We start from the raw sequence: 18,267 nt of genomic DNA on the forward strand, positions 1-18,267 counted from the left end.
AAGAGAGTAGTGGTGAATGTTACCAAAAGAAAAAAAACTAGGCCCTGGCTGGTGTAGCTCAGTGGACTGGGTGCCTGCCTGTGAACCAAGGGATTACTAGTTAAATTCCCAGTCAGGGCACATGCCTAGGTTGCAGGCCGGGTCCCCATTTGGGGGTGTGCGAGAAGGAACCCATTGATGTTTCTCTCATACATTGGTGTTTCCTTCTTTCTTCGTCCATTCCCCTCTCTCTAAAAATGAATAAATTAAATATTTTTTAGAATTTTAAAAAAGGAAAAAATTAGCATGTAATAAAATGACTATGTGTACTGTGAATATAGTACCTTCTTTATACATTTTCCCCTAAATATAAGCCATTCTTTTTTTTTTTCTTTCCCCCCCTCTTTCTCTTTCCCCCGTCCTTCCTTCTTTCTTTTTTCTTTTGCTTGATTTACGGACTGTTAATCACTGAATCATCCCTAAACTCAGGCAGAAGTATAAATCTCTTTTCAGTACATCCAAACACATGAGCAGAGTCTCTTCCAGAGGCTTTATGAAAAAGGGGCCATTGCGGGGGGCGGGGGGAGGGTGCCTTTTTTGAGGCCTTGCAGACTTGCATGTCTAAATTGTCTCTTTTTTACCTTCATGCTAGTTGATATTTGATTAAATACAATGTTATGTTGGAGGTCATATCTCGTTGGAAATTTTAAGCCTTGCTTTGTGGCCTTACAACTTTCAGTAATAATGGTGTTGTGGGGTTTGATGCTCTTCAGATTCTGGGTTCTTGTGTAGGGTCTGGTTTTTCTCTGAAAGGTTTGAGGGTCTTGTCTTGTAGTGTTCCGAAATACAGTGATGTTGTGCCTTGGTGTGGATATTTAAAAATTCACCATGTTTGGCATTTAGTGGGCCTTTTCAGTCTAAAACTTATTTCTATTCTGTGAAGTTTTCTTGTATTATATTTTTGATAATGTCTTCCTTCTTCCATAATTATTTATTTCCTCTCTCTCTCTGGAAACCCCTGTTATCCAGATGGTGAAACTCCTAGACATCCTCCATTTTCTCCTTGCAAATTTTTATTTTAATTTTATTTTTTACTTAATTTATTTTTAGATTTCCTTAGCTTTTCCATATTTTCTGTTGTACTGACATGTAGTATTAATTTCCTAAATTTTTTTTCATGTTGTCAGGAAGTTTGTTTACTTTGATTCCTACTTTCAGAGGTTTTCTTCAAATGTCTGATAATTCTTGGCTGTCTGTTCATTTTTAGGGATAAGGTACTAGCCCTGGCCATTGTGGCTCAGCTGGTTGGAGTGTCATCCCGTGCACCTAAAGGTCGGGAACTGGATTCCTGGTCAGGGTGCGTGCCTAGGTTGCTGGTTTGCTTCCTGGTTAGGGTGCGTATGGAAGGCAGCCAGTTAATGTTTCTCTCTCACATCCACGTTTCTCTCTCTCTCTCTCCCCCTAAAATCAATAAACTTTTTTTTTTTAATTAAAAAGATAAAAACAGTACGCTCTGGTGTGAAGCCCTGGCTTATCAAGTGGTGGGCATCACTTTGGTGAGTTGGTGGGTTGTTAGTTCCCTCACAGTGGGTCCCCCAGTCTCATCCTCCAGTCTCTTGCCCGGAGAGCATAAGCCCAGCATCTCGTGTTTCTGGAGCCAAGTGTGGGAAGAGTGATGGGGAAAGGAGAGTGAGTTAGACTTTTATTTGATCCCCTGTCTTCAGCTGGGCATTCCTGCCCTTAGTTCTGACTGGTCCCTGGTTCCGAGGCCCTCTGATTCAGCTTCTCCAATCTTCTGCTCGGCAGAACGGGGAAGGGAAAGAGGATGGAATACTCTGTTTCTCATTCAGATTCCCAGCCAATCCCCTTGTTTTAGCCCTTCAGATTCTCCTTCATCCAGAAGAGGTACTGAGTTCCTCCAGTTTCTGAGCCTTTTTGGGGATTCTGTGGTAGGAATCTGCTGCTTTCCACTGCAGGCGTTTGACGTTATCACTAGTGCATCTGCTTTCCAGCTTCCAAAATTTTGTTTGCCTCTCTCTTTCTGCTGTTGTCTCCTTTCCTATTTTCTTTGTTTTGTTTTTTATTTTTAGGCTTTTAAGAAAAAGATCCCTGCCCTGGCTGGTGTAGCTCAGTGGATTGAGCATGGGCCTGCGAACCACACAATTGCGGTTCGATTCCCAGTCAGGGCACATGCCTGGGTTGCAGGCCAGTTCCCAGCAGGGGACTCACGAGAGGCAACCATACCTTGATATTTCTGTCCTTCTCTCCTTCCCTTCCCCTCTAAAAATAAATAAATAAAATCTTTTTAAAAATTAAAGAAAAAGATCCCTTTGCATAATTTAATGATGTTTTATGATAAAATGCATGCAGCATATTCATGTTTAACCAACATAGTCATCAGCTTTTTCTTGCTGATACCTATTCAGATAGCGTCTGTGTAGTTGATTACTAATACTCCTTTACTGTTTTTCAGACTTCCCTAACACCAGGAATTGTTGAATATACAGATTCCCAAATCTCTCTTCTGGAAAATTTATGATTTTAGAAGGTCAGAGATTAGGACTCAGGAATCTTTTTGTGTGTTTGTTTGTTTAACAAGTGCCCTGGGTTGTATCTTGTCTTCAGGCAAGTTTGTAGACTCTGTTTTAGGAGGGTCTTCTAAACCATTTATTGCTATCTTAGATCATCAAAGCAAACTCCTGAGGCTTCCCTGAGTTTTGCTTTTGTATTAAGACTGTGTTTTAGTCTGTCTAGCTTTGGTCTGGATTTCTAAATTATAATTTGTGTTCTTAATCTGATTAATTCCTCTCTCTAGTCAAATATTGGTTGATGGTAATAACTTTGGCCTCGTATGACTCCTTTTTTCCCCCCTTCAGATTATATTTATTTATTTTTAGAGAGGGGAAGGGAAGCAGAAAGGGAGAGAAACATCACTATGTGGTTGCCTCTTATGCGCGCCCGACTGGGGACCTGGCCCGCAACCCAGGCATGTGCCCGGACTGGTAGTCAAACCAGGGACCCTTTGGTTGGTAGGCCTGTGCTCACTCCACTGACCTGTACCAGCCAGGGCTTGACTCCATGTTTTTAGCCAGTGTTTCTAAACCCACTGGCTCTTGGGATGTGTGGGTGGGGAGAAAATAGTAGTTATGGAGATTGAGCTACTTTCTGCATCATTTCACTGTCCAAATCCAGGAATCTTAATTTTTTATTTTTATTTTTTGTAAAATGGGAAATTAACTCAGGCTTTGAAAACAGATGTACTAATGATCTGCCTTGGATGTGTGCAGCATCATTTTTGGAGATGTTCAAGCACTGTGATTGGAAGTTTATATTTAACTTTGACAGTATGAAAGGGCATATTCTCTTCTTTTGTGTATTTATAGATCCCTTGGCCTAAAAGAAAACTTTCACTGCCGTTCTGAAGCATCTGTAAATGAGATGTTTGCAGCTGTGCCTAGGTTTGGTTGGAGGTCAGGATAGTGCCTGTCTTAGTAATGTTGTGAGAACCCTGGCTCTCAGTTCTTGGAGGTCTTGTGGTTATTAGCTGTTGCCTATTAGCAGTTGACTGTTTTTCTGTACACGTCCCCCCACCTTCCCATTACTTGAGTGCTTTCAGGTTAACAGATTTTCTCTTTGCTTTGGGGTGTGGTAGGGAGATTGGGGGTGTTTGGTGAGGTCATTCCATATTATCTGTTTAGGGTGATTTTCAGACATTTAATTTACAGTTGCTCTTGCATTAGTTATTTTTCAGTGATGCTGTCCTTTGCAGTAGTAGTTATTTAGTTGAACGCAAAAGTAGACTTCTCATTCATTGTTTGCCCTCATTTTAGGTGAGAGGACTTGGCTCCTGGGTTGCCCTGTATCTGGGAATAACCTGTGGCACCTGATATTTACCACATCAAGTAGCATGTGAATAAGTAGTCTCCTGAGTTTATGTTTTCAGAATTTTAAAAAATGTGGGACAGTCCCTGCCCTGGCTAGTGTAGCTCAGTGGATTGAGCACAGGCCTGCGAACCAGAGGATTGTGGTTCGGTTCCCAGTCAGGGCACATGCCTGGGTTGCAGGCCGGTTCTCTGCAGGCCAGTTCCTCCCAGCAGGGGACGCACGAAAGGCAACCATACATTGATGTTGAAAAAAAATTTTTTAAATAAATAAATAAAAATAAAAAGTGTGGGACAAGAGGAAAGTCTTATTTTGGGGGGAGAAAGCCTCATTGTTGGGATGTATACTTATGTTTTTATTACAGAAATTGTATTTGAAAGGATTTCAGTATGTAGTTATCTTTCTTCTGCCTTCTTCCTTTTTTCAGGTTATCTGCTGTTTGTAATTGTGAAAAATCATTTATCTAAAGAATTTGCCCTGGGTGGTGTGACTCAGTTGACTGAGGTCTGGCCTGTGAGCCAATGGGTTGATGATTCACTTCCCAGTCAGAGCACGTGCCTGGGTTGTGGGCCAGGTCCCCAGTTGGAGATGTGTGAGAGGCAACCACCCACTGGTGTTTCTCTCCCTCTCTTTCTCTCTTCCCCGCTCCCTAAAAATAAATAAATAAATCTTTTTTTTTTTTTTTTTAAGTAAAACAACTAGGTTTAGTTGCAGAAGTCACAGGATTTTCAGTTTAAATATTCACAGTGAGTATGTGATATTTTATTATTTGTTGGGTCAGTCAGATTTGCTACATAGTTGAGTTATCCATGATTGAAAAATGCCTGCAGTTGGAAAAATGATTTTTTCCTTCATGTAGCCAACCTTAGAATTTTAATTAACTCCATCATGATAGACATCTGTTTCATCAGAGGTTTGATTGAATTGAGTTTCAAGGGGGAAATAGCACTTTCTTCACTGAGAGAAGAGTGCTGTGGATTATTTTCAACCTATACAAAGCTTTTTGGGGTAAGGAGGCCTTTGAACAATATGAAAGTTACTCTAGTCTGTTTCCTTGTATTTTAAACCAAAAATGACTTAGTGGAGACCCTCTACTGTATTCTGCCCTAGAGCACACGAGGTGTGTTTGTAATTCTGTGTTGACGTGAGTTCCCGTGTAATTATGGGAACCTGTTTGACTCCTGCCGTTTGTTGTCTCCTGGAGTGGCATGTGAATACTCCGTGGTAGCTTCTGGCTCTTCTCCCATGTTGAGGTTGTTTGGCTCAGGAGCTGGATGCCCTTATGCCACTGTGGTAATGAGTTCCCACCTCCCACACTGTACTCCTTTTCAGGAGCAAAGTTGAAGGGCAGGTGGACACGCAGGCAGATCACCATCAGATAACTTTTAACCCTGGAAGGCTTCCAGTTAGTACATAGGTCCGTTTAGCTGTGCTTAAGCTAGGAGATCAGGTGCAGTCTGGGATTAATGAAATAACTGATTGAATTTATGGTTTCCTTTACGTGTGAAGCTGTTGGTTCCTTTAGACTTCTTTGGTGTTATAGGCACAATAAATGGGGAAGGATACTACTTTCGGATTTGGAGGATGATCTGCAAGGCCTCGGATTTCATTTGCTACCACTCTCCTCACTGCGTTCCCAGCTACCCTGGCTTTCTTACTAGTTCGGTAACATATTGAGCCCATTCCCATCTCATGGGCTTTTCACTTGCTGTCCTAGAGCAGCTGATTTTCTGTCAAACATTTATGTTCCATCTCTGATACTGTTAGATTTTTTCAGATTTGAACTGTGAGATCAGAAGAATTCCAGTGGGGAGAATGTCTGGAATCTTCTTAAGACACAACTGTCTTCTCTTTAGGATCTCTAGAGACAGTAGGAGAGCCATTAGTCCATAGAAGATCTTGAAATGTCTCTTAACCTATTTCTCTGTTTCTTTATATTAGGAAGAGGTGTAATAGTATATTAAAGAATTGAACCTCTGGCTGGTGTAGCTCATTGGATTGAGTGCCAATCTGTGAACCAAATTGTCGCCAGTTCAATTCCCAGTCAGAAGCACAAGCCTGGGTTGCAGGCCAGGTCCCTGGTTGGGGGTGTGTGAGGCAACCACACATTGATGTTTCTCTCCCTCTCTTTCTCTCTCCCTTCCCCTCTCTCTAAAAATAAATAAATAGAGCCCTGTCTGGTGTAGCTCAGTGGATTGAGCGCAGATCTGTGAACCACACGATCGCAGTTCGATTCCCAGTCAGGGCACATGCTTGGGTTGTGGGCCAGTTCCCAGCAGGGGACACATGAGAGGCAACCATACATTGATATTTCTCTCCTTCTCTTCCCCTCTAAAGATAAACAAATAAAATGTTTTAATAAATAAGTAAATAAATAAATAAATAAATAAAATATATAATAAAAAAGAATTGAATATATAACTGCAAAAGGAGAGATAATTTTCTTGTTGATATCCCAAATTCCTATTCATGTAACTAGTTTTTTTTTTTTACATCCTCACACGAGGACATGTTTCCATTGATTTTTTAGAGTGAGAGGAAGGGAGAGAGACATCAATTGGTTGCCTCCCCGACACATCCCAATCAGGGATCAAACACAAAACGTAGGTATGTGCCCTGACCGGCAACTGAACCAGCAATCTTTTGGTGCACAGAATGACGCTCTGGCCGGGTCACACAGCCAGGGCCATGTACCTTACTCTCGTGCGGTAGAACTGAGGCCTTTGAGACTCTGCTGAGGGGAGGCGGCCTACGTTTGAAGGTCAGTTTTTTCCCTGTAGGGTTTTGTTGGGTACTTCGACACTGTAATTTACTCTGTAGTCAAAGCTAAGATTAAAGGAAAGTGCTATTACCTGAGACCTGTTAGCACAAAAGCAGATAGCATTAAGATTTAGATTATTTTGAATTTTTTTCTTTTTAAACTAACTTGGAATTGAAACTTGAGTTTTGTATCAGCAGAATGTTATTTGAATAAAGGCCTCAAATTGTTATGGTAACTAGGATACCTCTTACATTATTTTAAACATATGAAAAAAGCAATAACTAAACTGGATTCTTTATTTCTCAGATGCAGAATGCAATTGTCAGTGTCTTTGTACTCAGAAGTCCTTTGCTCCTAAAACATGGGAATGTTTGGATGAAATGCTAGGAAATTTAATAGAAAAATAGTTTGGTTTTTTTGAGGAATAGAAGAAAGCACTTTTCAAAAGTTCATTCCATGGTTTTGTGAAGACATCTCTGAATTCTTTGATAAATTTGACATCAGGAAGACTTCAAATAATGCTCTATGATCTTTATTTAAAAGAAATTAGCCCCAGCTGGTGTAGCTTAGTGAGTGGGTGGGCTTTGTTCCACTGAACAAGATATTGCCACTTCGATTCCTGGTTGGGACACATGCCTAGATTGCAGGCCAGGTCCCCGGTTGGGGGTGTGCAAGAGGCAACCAGTCACTGTTTCTCATACACATTGATGCTTCCCTCTCTCCCTTCCCTTCTCTCTGAAAATAAATAAATAAAATCTTAAAGAAAAAAACCCTGTATTTTAGGAAAAAGTCTGGCATTCTCTTCCCTCCCTCCTTTTCCTCACCCCTCCCTCCCTCCTTCCCTCCCTTCCTCCTTTCCTTCCAAGAAATGGACTCTTGAGGATGTGAAAAGCTTATTATGTCATGGGGTAGATGGAAAGGCTGAAGAAGAGAATGAAAATTGCTGTGTTACTGAACTAGAGGCAGTCTCACAATATTTCTGAAAATCAAGGACTCTGAAGGGCACAGATGGTAGTTTGTTGTTCTAATTTAATAGAAAGGAAAGACTAGAAATTCTGTAGCAAAGCTGCTTTTTACGTGTAGTCTCAGGAATGTTTGATTCTTAAAATTGCAGTAGACAGTGCTCCAGGAGGCCTGAACTTGTCTTTTGACTAAAAACAGTTGGTCACTAAAATTTATTTCTGTCATAAAACTTTATGAACTGTTTTTGGTTCATTTAAAACATTTTTCATTTTTCAATTACAGTTGACATACAATATTATATTAGTTTCAGGTATATGACATAGTGATTAGACATTTATATACCTTACAAAGTGATCACTCTAATAAATCCAGTACCCATCCGGCTTTGGTTTATTTATTTTTAACTAAAAGCAGCTCTTATAAATAAATAAAAATATAAAAAAAATAAAAATAAAAAATAAAAGCAGCTCTCAAAGCAGACTCTCTGGGTTGAATTAGTGATAGCATGTGTCAGTCCTAAATTCATTGTAGTAAAGCTTCTTTGGGGATTTTTGTGCAGAGGAAAGTTGTATTAATTTAACTTTCCATAAGTTTGGCTGCTTTTGGAAAATTTAGAGAACTGATTGTATTCTATCTCTAGGATAGAAACTGGGAGTGGGTTAAATTTTAATTTAGAAAAAATAGTGGAGAATTTGCTAAATCCAACCAGTTTCCAGTGGAGACCTTTTTTTTTTCAGTGAGTGAAGCAGAAGGGGATGAGAAGACCTAAACTTGACTCCTAACTTTGTCGTTCACTCCTGAGTGAGGTTAGGTGGTCGTCCTCACGTCATTCAGCTCTGCCCCTTCTCACTGGTGTGCACGCACTCCCACTCCTGGGGCTTCTGGGCCCTCACCGTAAAGTGGACTTGATAACGCCCTGCTGCGGTGCATGTACGTACCATCGTGCACTAACTGTCACTGGTTGGAGCGTGGCATACCTGCAGTCTTTGTGGAGGCGGAAGAGAGGTTACGAGCCACTGCCAGTAGTCACCACTAAAGTTAGTCACTCGAAGGAGATTTTCTTTTTTGATGGATCTATTTTTAAATTGGAGTTTGAATTGAACCTACTTTAAGAAGGCATCTGACTTATGGTCAAGATGGAGGTGTATGTAGACACTCTTTGCCTCCTCACGCAACCCAGAGAGAATTACAACTAAACCTCAAAACAAATAACAACCGTTGGAAAAATGGAGCCATATGGAAGTCCGACAGCCAAGGATTTAAAGAGGCCACATTCATCCAGCTGGCTAGGAGGGGTGGAGTTACGGGTGTGGAGAGGCGCAGAGACACAGTATGGCACAGGGAGGTGTGCAGTGGCAGAATGCACAGCCCCACATTCATGTGTGGTGGATAAAAATTGGGAGGGATACCTTGGGAGCAAGGGATCCCAGCCTCAGGCCAGACCCTAGAGCTCAGGGTTCCAGCGCTGGGAGATAAATCCACATAACTTCTGGCTGTAAAAATTAGTGAGTGTTGGGGCAGTGGAAGAAATGGCCAGGTTTTCAGGGGAATTTGTCAAAGGGCCTGCATGGACTTACGTGGGGAAACCTCCAGGAGCCTGGCAGCGGCATTGTCCCCTCTCTGAGCCCTCCCACCACACAGAGCAACAAAGTGGTGAAGCAGTTTCACCCCACCTGGCAATTACCTAAGGCTCCACCCCACACAATTTACAGGTGCCTTTTACAGGGAGTCAAAAGCCCCTCTACATAAAACACAGAGAGGCTGCCAAATTGAGAAGACAAAGAAATATGGCCCAAATGAAAGAACAGAACAAGCCCCAGAAAAAGAACTAAACAGAATGGAGATAACCAACCTATCAGATGCAGACTTCAAAATACTGGTGATCAGGATGCTTAAAAACCTCACTGAGTATGGCAAAAACATAAGGGAAGAAATGAAGGTTACACTAAGTGAAATAAAAATCCACCAGGAACCAACAGTAGAAGGGAGGAAGCTGAGAATCAAATCAACAATTTGGAAGACAAGGAAGGAATAGCATAATCAATAAAATATATTGATTTTATTATGTAATAGCATAATCAATAAAATATATTTTAAAAATAAAAAAGGCATCTCTAGCTGTGTAATATATTAGTGGTCATTTGTAGCGGGTTGACTTCAGAAAGAGATTTCCCGTGCTAGCGGTTGCTGCTTTGCCCCGTAAGTGGTGCTCACTGTCAGGCATAGGTTGTTCCTTTAGGTCATTTCTTACTTTATGGCGTGTAGGCTGGGTCACCTGTGGGTATGGGAAGAATTGGGGGCTTGTCTGAATCTCTTTTCCCGGTCATTAAAGGAGATCGTGTCAACTGTGGCGGTGGCAAAGGTAGAGCTGGAAACTCAAAATTTTAAGTCAGGAACAGAGGGGATTGGAATTAGTTGAAAACACCTGTTTCTGAATAGACTATTATTTTCCCTATATTTCTGGCTAGTTTTTTAAAAGAATGCTGTGGGGGCTTTGGAGTAGAATAGTCATAGAGAACCCAGAGAATTGAAATAGAAGAATTTTTTTCTTCATGTTTTATTTTCAGTTTGTGTCCCATTCCCCCTGCCCCATGATAAATGGTCTGATTATGAGAATTTACTATTTTGATCAGTTTTTAAAGCCTAGTGTGTTCAATACCTGGCAAAGAAATGCTAGGCTTAGTTTTGAAAGCAGCACCAGAAGGTATTTCCCCTGGAGGGGAGTTAGTTGCTTGTTTCTTAAGTGAGTTCTGACACATTCCTCATGGGAACCACCCAGCTAAAGTGCTGTCCAGTTTTGTAGTTGGAGCAAAAGCCCCGTTTGCCAGCCCACTTGTAGGGGCATTACGCTGGGAGGGGTTGGCATTCTGAAGACCTTCACAGTCATGTTTCTGATCAAATCCTACCCACCTGTAAAGTTTCTTGGTTTTATAGACCCTTTGGAATACTTGCCTTTTCCTTTCATCATTCTCAAGGGCGAGTTTAATTGGTTACTCCTTTAATCACAAAGAGATTTTGATCACCCCTTAAAGAGTTCAGAACCAAACCTCTCCGGTGGATTGCTAAACTTATTGGATCTTTCAGGCTTGGCTTAGTACACATGATCACCTATCTGTGCCTGTGGATTTTCCTGGGTCCTAATTTCATTAATCACCTTGCTTGGGAATAGTTCTTCTGTGGGTTAATTTAATGAAGTTGAGTACCTTATCTTGAAACTTTCCTATCATTTATAAGTTATAGTCCCTGGTAGTTACTTTATTTTGACTTTGGGTTTGTGGGGGTCAAGAACTGGGATTTTGGCCTGGCTGGTGTGGCTCAGTTGGTTGGAGGACTGTTCACTGGGAAGTCACTGGTTTAATTCTGGTCAGGGCACATGCCTCGGGTTTGGGTTCGATTCCCAGTTGGGGTCCATGCAGGAGGCAGTTGATCAATGTCTGTCTCTCACACCGATGTTTCTCTGTTTCTCTGTTTTTCTCCTCACCCTTCCCTTCTCTCACAAATGAGAATGAAAAATAAGCCTAAAAAACAAAGAATTGGGATTTTCTTGGGATAGCTTTTTGGGTGTAGCTATTGTTCCTGAGTTTTGGATTCATTCATTCATTCATTCATTCCTCAAATGAGGACATTTTTTCATTGATTTTAGAGAGGGGGCTAGAGAGAGAGAAACATTGATTTGAGAGAGAAACATCAATCAGCTGCCTCCTGTCTGTACTCCAACCAGGGGCCAAACCTGAAACCTTCAGGTGTGTGGGGCCTTGCTCCAACTGAGTCCATTGGCCAGGGCCTGAGTTTTGGTTTTATCTTTGCCCCCTACTTTAATATCTTAGGTCAAGACAGCTCACTGGCTTTAGTCTCGTTTGTATGATGAGGGTCACTTACACACTATAGTAGATGGATAGCTGTATATATTTTGGGGGGTAACTTGATAAGTAGCTAAATTTTCACATGGTATTTATGCTGTGATAAGATTCCAGTGATGTGATTATTTCAGGGGCCAGTAATCTATGGCCCATGAGTCAGATATGATCCGTGGTCTGTTTTTTTATGGCCCATGAACTAAGAATGGTTTTCATATTTTGAATGTAAAAGTCAAGAGAATGAGACAGGACACAGACTGAGAAAAATATTTGCAAAATGCACATTTGATAAAGGACCGTTATCCAGAATATACAAAGAACTCTTAAAAACTCTACAATAAGAAAATACAAGCAACCTGATTGAAAACTGGGCAAAAGACGAACAGACACCTCACCAGATGTACCGATGGCAAGTAAGCGTATGAAAAGGTGTTCAGTTTCCTTTGTCACTAGGGAATTGCAAATTAAAACAATGAAAGGCCACTACACACCTATTAGAATGGCCCAAATCTAAAACACTGGCAACACTAAACACTGACGAGAATGTGGAGCGGCAGGAGCTCTCTCCTTCATTGCCGGAGGGCGTGCAGCACGTCCAGCCGCTTTGGAAGATCGTTTGGCAGTTTAGTGCCACGTGACCCAGCATCCATGCTCCTTGGTATCTACTCAGATGAGGTGAAAAGTTACGTCCACACAGCTTTGTTCGGAACTGCTAAAACTGGAAGCAGCCAAGATGCCCTTCAGTAGGTGAATGGATAAATAAACATCCAGACAATGAAATAGTATTCGATGCTAAAAAGAAATCAACAATCAAATCGTAAAAATACATGGAAGAAGGTGAAGGAAGACAATTTGAAAAGGCTGCCTATTATGATTCTAACTATGACATTTTGGAAAAGGCAAATCTGTGGAGACAATAAAAAGATCAGTGGTTGACAGGTCGGGACGAAGGAGGAATGAATACACAGAGCACAGGTTATTTTTAGGGCAGTGAAATGGTTCTGTATGATACTGTGGTTGTGGGTGGTTGTCTGTATACTTTATCTAAACCCATAGAATGTACAATACCAAGAGCGAGAACCCTAATTTAAACTATGTGCTTGGGGTGATAATGAGGTGTCGATGTAGATTCCATTATAACATGTACCACTGCAGGCTGTAGACAGTGGAGGAGGCTGTGTATGTGTGCGGTGCGAACAGGGGTAGATGAGTGCTGTCTGTACTTCTGTTGTTTTTGCTCTGAACCTAAAATAAATAAAGTTTATTCATTTGAAAAACATCATAACAAAAATAACATGTGACAGAGACTGTACACAACCTACAAAGCCTAAAATACTTATTAGCTGGTCTTTTATAAGAAAAGTTTGCTAAGCCCTGGACTCTGTCATAGTGGAGCTAGGAAATGATGTGCTTAGTTTCTCTGGTGTCATACCCCGTCCCCTAGTTCTCCTGATACTCAGTGTCTTTAATGGCAAAATTCTCATGAATTTCTGTTTCATTTGCAGGTATATGAGTGACCTAAAGCTGCAAATTGAAACAGAGAGCAGTGCCAACTGCGAGCAGGGAAAGGATGCCAATTCCTCCTCCCCCTCCGCCCCCTCCTGGTCCTCCTCCACCTCCCACTTTTCATCAGGTAGGTAATCATTCCACGTGGCCATCTCAAAACCTTAGCGGATATTTACATTTACATGGTACAAGACATACTACCGAACTCAAGGACTTGTGGTGCAGGGAGATGGAGAATAAACAAGTCAAGTCTGCCCTTATCAATGAGTCTGATTCCCGAGAGGGCCTCCTAAGACCATAATGACGTCTTGTGTTCTTGTTCTGGTTCAGTCTGGAGATTTGGACGGGTGGCATCAGAGAGGAACTGGTGTTCCCCCCCTAAAACTATTTGTTCTGAAAAAGGTCAGTGTGTCATTTCTCTGACATCTTTGAGAAAAGGGATGGTCGTTTCTGGTGGTTGTTTCTCGGTACCATTTCTTCTTCCTCTCCAAGTCAGTTCATTTTAAAGCCATATCCGTGAAGTCTAACACCCCATCAAGAAATAAGGGAGTTTGTGGAGTGTATTAGTAAGAAGACTTAAAGGTTGGATAATGAGATTTTAAAAAACAGTGTGGCTTCTGAACCCAGGAGGCAGCCACTTTTATTGTATTTGGGTGGTGTTACATGAGAAAGAAGAAACCCGGGTGCTTTACCTCATTTTTGTAAAATTTAGAAGCAAAAGTCAGTCTAGAGAATAAATGACCCTCGAAGAGGGGTGTGTGGGTGTGTTCGGTATTTGACAGACAAGAAATTGTGCTTACAGAGGACAGACGCCTGGCCTGGCTAATCTGTGTCTGACCTAGGGCAAGAGTTCGGGTCTGCCAACTTGTGTTTTCCCATAACTTCTGTGTTTCAGACATTTTGTTTGAGAATATGTATGAACCCCCTTTTGGGGTGAAACTTTATGTGGAAGCCCAGTGAGTAAAGGTAAAAGCAGAGCTGTTTTGGTTGTAGTGGGATTCAAGGACCCAAAGCACTTCCTTCGATATCTATAACCTCTTGCATTAATGTCCTGCATTCATGCTATTTTAGTCATTCACTCAGTAGCCTTTCGTTGGGGGCTTGCCATGTGTCGGGGACTTGGCTAGGCATATGCGTATGTGTGTATAAATAGTTAAAAGAAAAAAATAGTTAAAAGAGAAGGAAAATATGCAAATGAACAAAAATATGCAAATAAAAATTATCTGTAATGCCATTGCCCAGAAATGAGATAGTTTCTGCCTTCAAGGGCCCCCAGCATAATGGGCAGGACAGAAATGTCAGCAGGCAGAATCTGTGCTAGGCACGGTTGAATGGTGCCACAAAGTGGGACACCTCACCTAGTGGTTGGAGGGAGAGGAGGCTGTCAAAGGAGGCTTCTAGCGGGGAAGTGATGCTTGAGCTGAGTCTTCAAGGATAAGTGAGGTTTAGCCAGAAAGAGAAGAAGCGGAGAGGACACTTGAAGTTGCAGAAGCGGAATGCGGAAGGGTGCCGATTTGTGAGAAAGCACATAAATTTAAATTACTGCTTGAGAAGGGGGTATGGTGGGAGGTAAAGCTGGAGGTGTAAGCTGAGGGTTCGGCTTTTTCTTGCAGCGACCAAGGGGAGGTGTTGAAGTATTTACAGGAACAGGAGTAACCTGATCGAGTTTGTATTAGAAAGATCACTCTAAATAGTATGGACAGTGGGTTGGGAGTTGAGACAAGGAAGTCAAGACTGGAGAGAGAAGCCAGATGCAACTGAAAATTGAGGGCCAGGACTGAAGCAGTGAGGATGGAGAGTGGAGATGAAAGACACTTAGAAAGTAAAGCCATAAAGAGTTTGATGACAGATGGAAGATGAAAAGGAGAGAAATTTGAATGACTGGCTCTGGTTTGGGGGTTGACTGAATAAAGGGGCACCCAGGCGTTCCCAAATGCAAAATGATGGTGCTGTTTGTGGAGGAGGTTATAGCCTAAATTTTGATGTGCTTAGTAATTTTTTTAAATTTATTTATCTTTAGAGGGGAAGGAGGGAGGGAGAGAAACATCAGTGTATGGTTGCCTTTTGTGTGTCCCCTGTTAGGAGTTGGCCTGCAGGGAACTGGCCTGCAACCCAGGCATGTGCCCTGACTGGGAATCGAACCGCAATCGTCTGGTTCACAGGCCCGCGCTCAATCCACTGAGCTACACCAGCCAGGGCTGCTTAGTAATTTTTTTTTTTACTCCTCGCCCAAGCATATGTGTATTGATTTTTAAAGGGAGAGAGATAGAAACATCAATGTGAGAGAGAAACATCGGTCATTGCCTCCCATACATGCCCCAACTGGGGATTGAACCTGAAACCTAGGTATGTGCCCTGACTGGGTGTAGAACCTGCAGCCTTTTGGTGTATGGGATGACGCTCCAACCATTGAGCCACCAGGCCAGAGCAGTACTTTTTTAATAATAATTTTTTCTCTTTTTATTGTATTTTTTTATTACCCTTTAGGCCCCTTATACCCCATTCTCCCTTCCGCAGTCACCACACTGTTTTCCGTGTCCATGAGTTCTTTTTCCTTTTTGTTCAGTCCCTCCACCCCTGTCTTCCCTCCCTGTTAGCTGTCATCCTGCTCTCTATCTCTGAGTCTGTCTCTGTGTTGCATGGTAGTTGCAGTTTGTTCATTAGAATCCACATATGACTGAAATCATATAATACCTGTCTTTCTCTGACTAGCTTATTTCACTTAGCATATTGTTCTCCAGGTCCATCCATACTGTTACAAAGTGTAAAATTTTCCTTTTTACAGCTGAGTAGTAATTCCATTGTGTAAATGTCCCGTAGTTGTTTTATCCACTCATCTAGTGATGGACACTCGGGCTGCTTCCATATCTTAGTAAATAACGCTGCAATGAACATAGGGGTACTTACGTTCTTTCATTAGTGTTTTGAGTTCTTTTGGATATATTGCCACAAGTGGGATTGCTGGGTCAAAAGGCAGATCCATTTTTAATTTTCTGAGGTATCTCCATTCTGCTTTCCACAGTGTCTGCATCAGTCTGCATTTTCACCAACAGTGTTAAAAGGGTTCCCCTTTCTCCACATCCTCCCTAGCACTTGTTTGTTGATTCATTGATGAGCAACATTCGGACAGGTGTGAGATGGTCTCTCATTATGGTTTTAATTTGCGTTTCTCTCATGATTAGTGATGTTGAGCATCTTTTCATATGTCTGTAGGGCATCTGTATGTCCTCTTTGGAAAAGTGTCTATTCCTGTCCTTTGCCCATTTTGTAATTGGGTTGTTCGGTTGTTTGGTGTTGAGTTTTGTAAGTTCTTTATAAATTTTGGATAATAACCTCTGATCAGCTGTGTCAGTGAATATGTTCTCCCAGTGTGGGTTTTATATTTTGTTGATGATTTCCTTTGTTGTGCAAAAACTTTTTAGTTTGATGTAGTCCTATTTGTTTATTTTTTCTTTTGTTTCCCTTGCCTGGGGAGATGTATCTGATAAAATACTGCTATGAGCAGTGTCCTAGATTTTGCTGCCTTTGTTTTCTTCTACAGTTTTTATGGTTTCGAGTCTAACATTTAAGTCTTTAATCCAGTTTGAGTTTATTCTTGTGTGTGGTGTAAGAATGTGGTATAGTTTCACTTTTCTGCACATACCTGTCCAGCTTTCCCAGCACCATTTATTGAATAAACTACCTTTAGCCCGTTGAATGTGTGTGCTTCCTCTGTTGAATATTAATTGACAGTAAAGGTTGTGGGTTTATTTCTGGGCTCTCTATTCTGTTCCATTGATCTATCTGTCTAATAATTTTCTCATTATGAAAGTAATATGTTCAAGAAATTTATGAACTGCGGATAAACAAAAAGGAGCAATTACCCATAATCCAGTCATTCATAACAGTTTTGTGTATACCCTTTTACTACATCCTTCCCTTTGTATCTTCCTACTTTAAAAAAAAGGAGATTGTGTTTTATATACATACTGATCTGTTCTTCTTACTCATTAATATATCGTGAATGGTCATGTTATTAAATAGTAATTAATTTTTTTTACTATACTAGAAATGTGGGAATACCAATAAACAATGTTAAAGTATCTATAATTAACTTTTGTTAACATTTTGTATGTCTTATGTATTTATTGTAGGAAAATGAGAAAATATGGATAAGCATAAATAATTACTATAAGAAGTTAACTTTTGGTGGTAACAATGTGTGTTTTTCCAGAAATTTGCTATGTGTGTGTTTTTTCTTCCAGATGTAATCTAGGTGTAGTTTACTGAGCTTTCATTACACGCCAGGCACTATGCTAAGCTCTGGAAAAGTGTTACCATTTATGAGGTGGCCGGGCAAGCCAATTGGTTAGAGTGTCATCCGCATGCGCCAAGGTTGTGGGTTTGACCCCTGGTCAGGGCGCCTGCCAGAATGAATCAATGAATGATGTGTAAGTTAAGTGGAACAACAAGTCAGTGTTTCCCTCTCTGTGTCTCTTTCTCCCTTCCTCTCTGTACAATCAGTTTTTAAAAAGTATTATTATTTAATTCTGTGAAGTAGGTTCTATTATTACTTCTATAGAAGAGAAAATGGGAATCATACTATATGTATTATTTTAGAATATTTTTTTACTTGGTTGTGGCAAACATTTGTTGCCATGAAAAGATATTTACTTACACTTTTTTAAAAGATATTTATTTATTTATTTTTAGAGACAGGGGAAGGGGAAGAGAAAGAGAGGGAGTGAAACATCAGTGTGTGGTTGCCTCTCATGTTCCCCCTATTAGGGGACCAAGCCCACAACCCAGGCACGTGCCCTGACTTGGAATTGAACCAGCCACCCTTTGGTTCACAGACTTGTGCTCAATCCACAGAGCTACACCAGCCAGGGCAATATTTACTTAATACTTTAAGAGTATGGTTATCATTGTTCTTTTTGGTGGAACTGGTAGATCATTTTCAGTTTTATGCTATTAAAAATCATTTCTTTGCTACATTATTAACATCTCTATGCACTTATTCAATTATTTTCTTAAGGTTAATTTCTACAAGTAGAATTCTTGTGCTTGGCTTTTAAAGGTGTTTAATACATAGGTTACTTTCTAGAAAGATCATATCAGTTTATCTTACTGCAGGTAGTACCAAAGTGAACCTGTTTCCCTCACTCCTTGTGACCACCATAGGGCGGTTATTTGTTCTGCACATGTTTTTAATATCTGCAGTGTGTGGGCACTGTATATCATGGCCCACTGTGGTTCCTGCCTTCACAAAGCCAGCAGTCTCTTTAGTTAAAATTGTAATAGCCTTTACCACTGTCATAGTTAAATAATGATACTGTG

The 18,267-nt window shown here is 41.0% G+C and overlaps 1 protein-coding gene across 5 annotated transcripts in view; it reads left to right on the plus strand.

Annotated features, from left to right (window-relative positions):
• The window catches only part of WIPF2 (WAS/WASL interacting protein family member 2), a 45,323-nt gene that overhangs the window by 8,885 nt on the left and 18,171 nt on the right, over positions 1–18,267 (plus strand). For all 5 annotated transcript variants that reach the window (XM_037033615.1, XM_037033619.1, XM_037033617.1 and 2 more), the window contains one exon: positions 12,948–13,075. In XM_037033615.1, coding sequence (XP_036889510.1) covers positions 13,013–13,075 — 63 coding nt within the window. In that variant the 5' untranslated portion in view covers positions 12,948–13,012. The remainder of the gene's footprint in view (positions 1–12,947; positions 13,076–18,267) is intronic.

The sequence above is a fragment of the Sturnira hondurensis genome, unplaced genomic scaffold (assembly GCF_014824575.4).
Source record: "Sturnira hondurensis isolate 20B ecotype Veracruz unplaced genomic scaffold, ASM1482457v3 Scaffold0021632, whole genome shotgun sequence".
Taxonomy (NCBI): Eukaryota; Metazoa; Chordata; class Mammalia; order Chiroptera; family Phyllostomidae; genus Sturnira; species Sturnira hondurensis.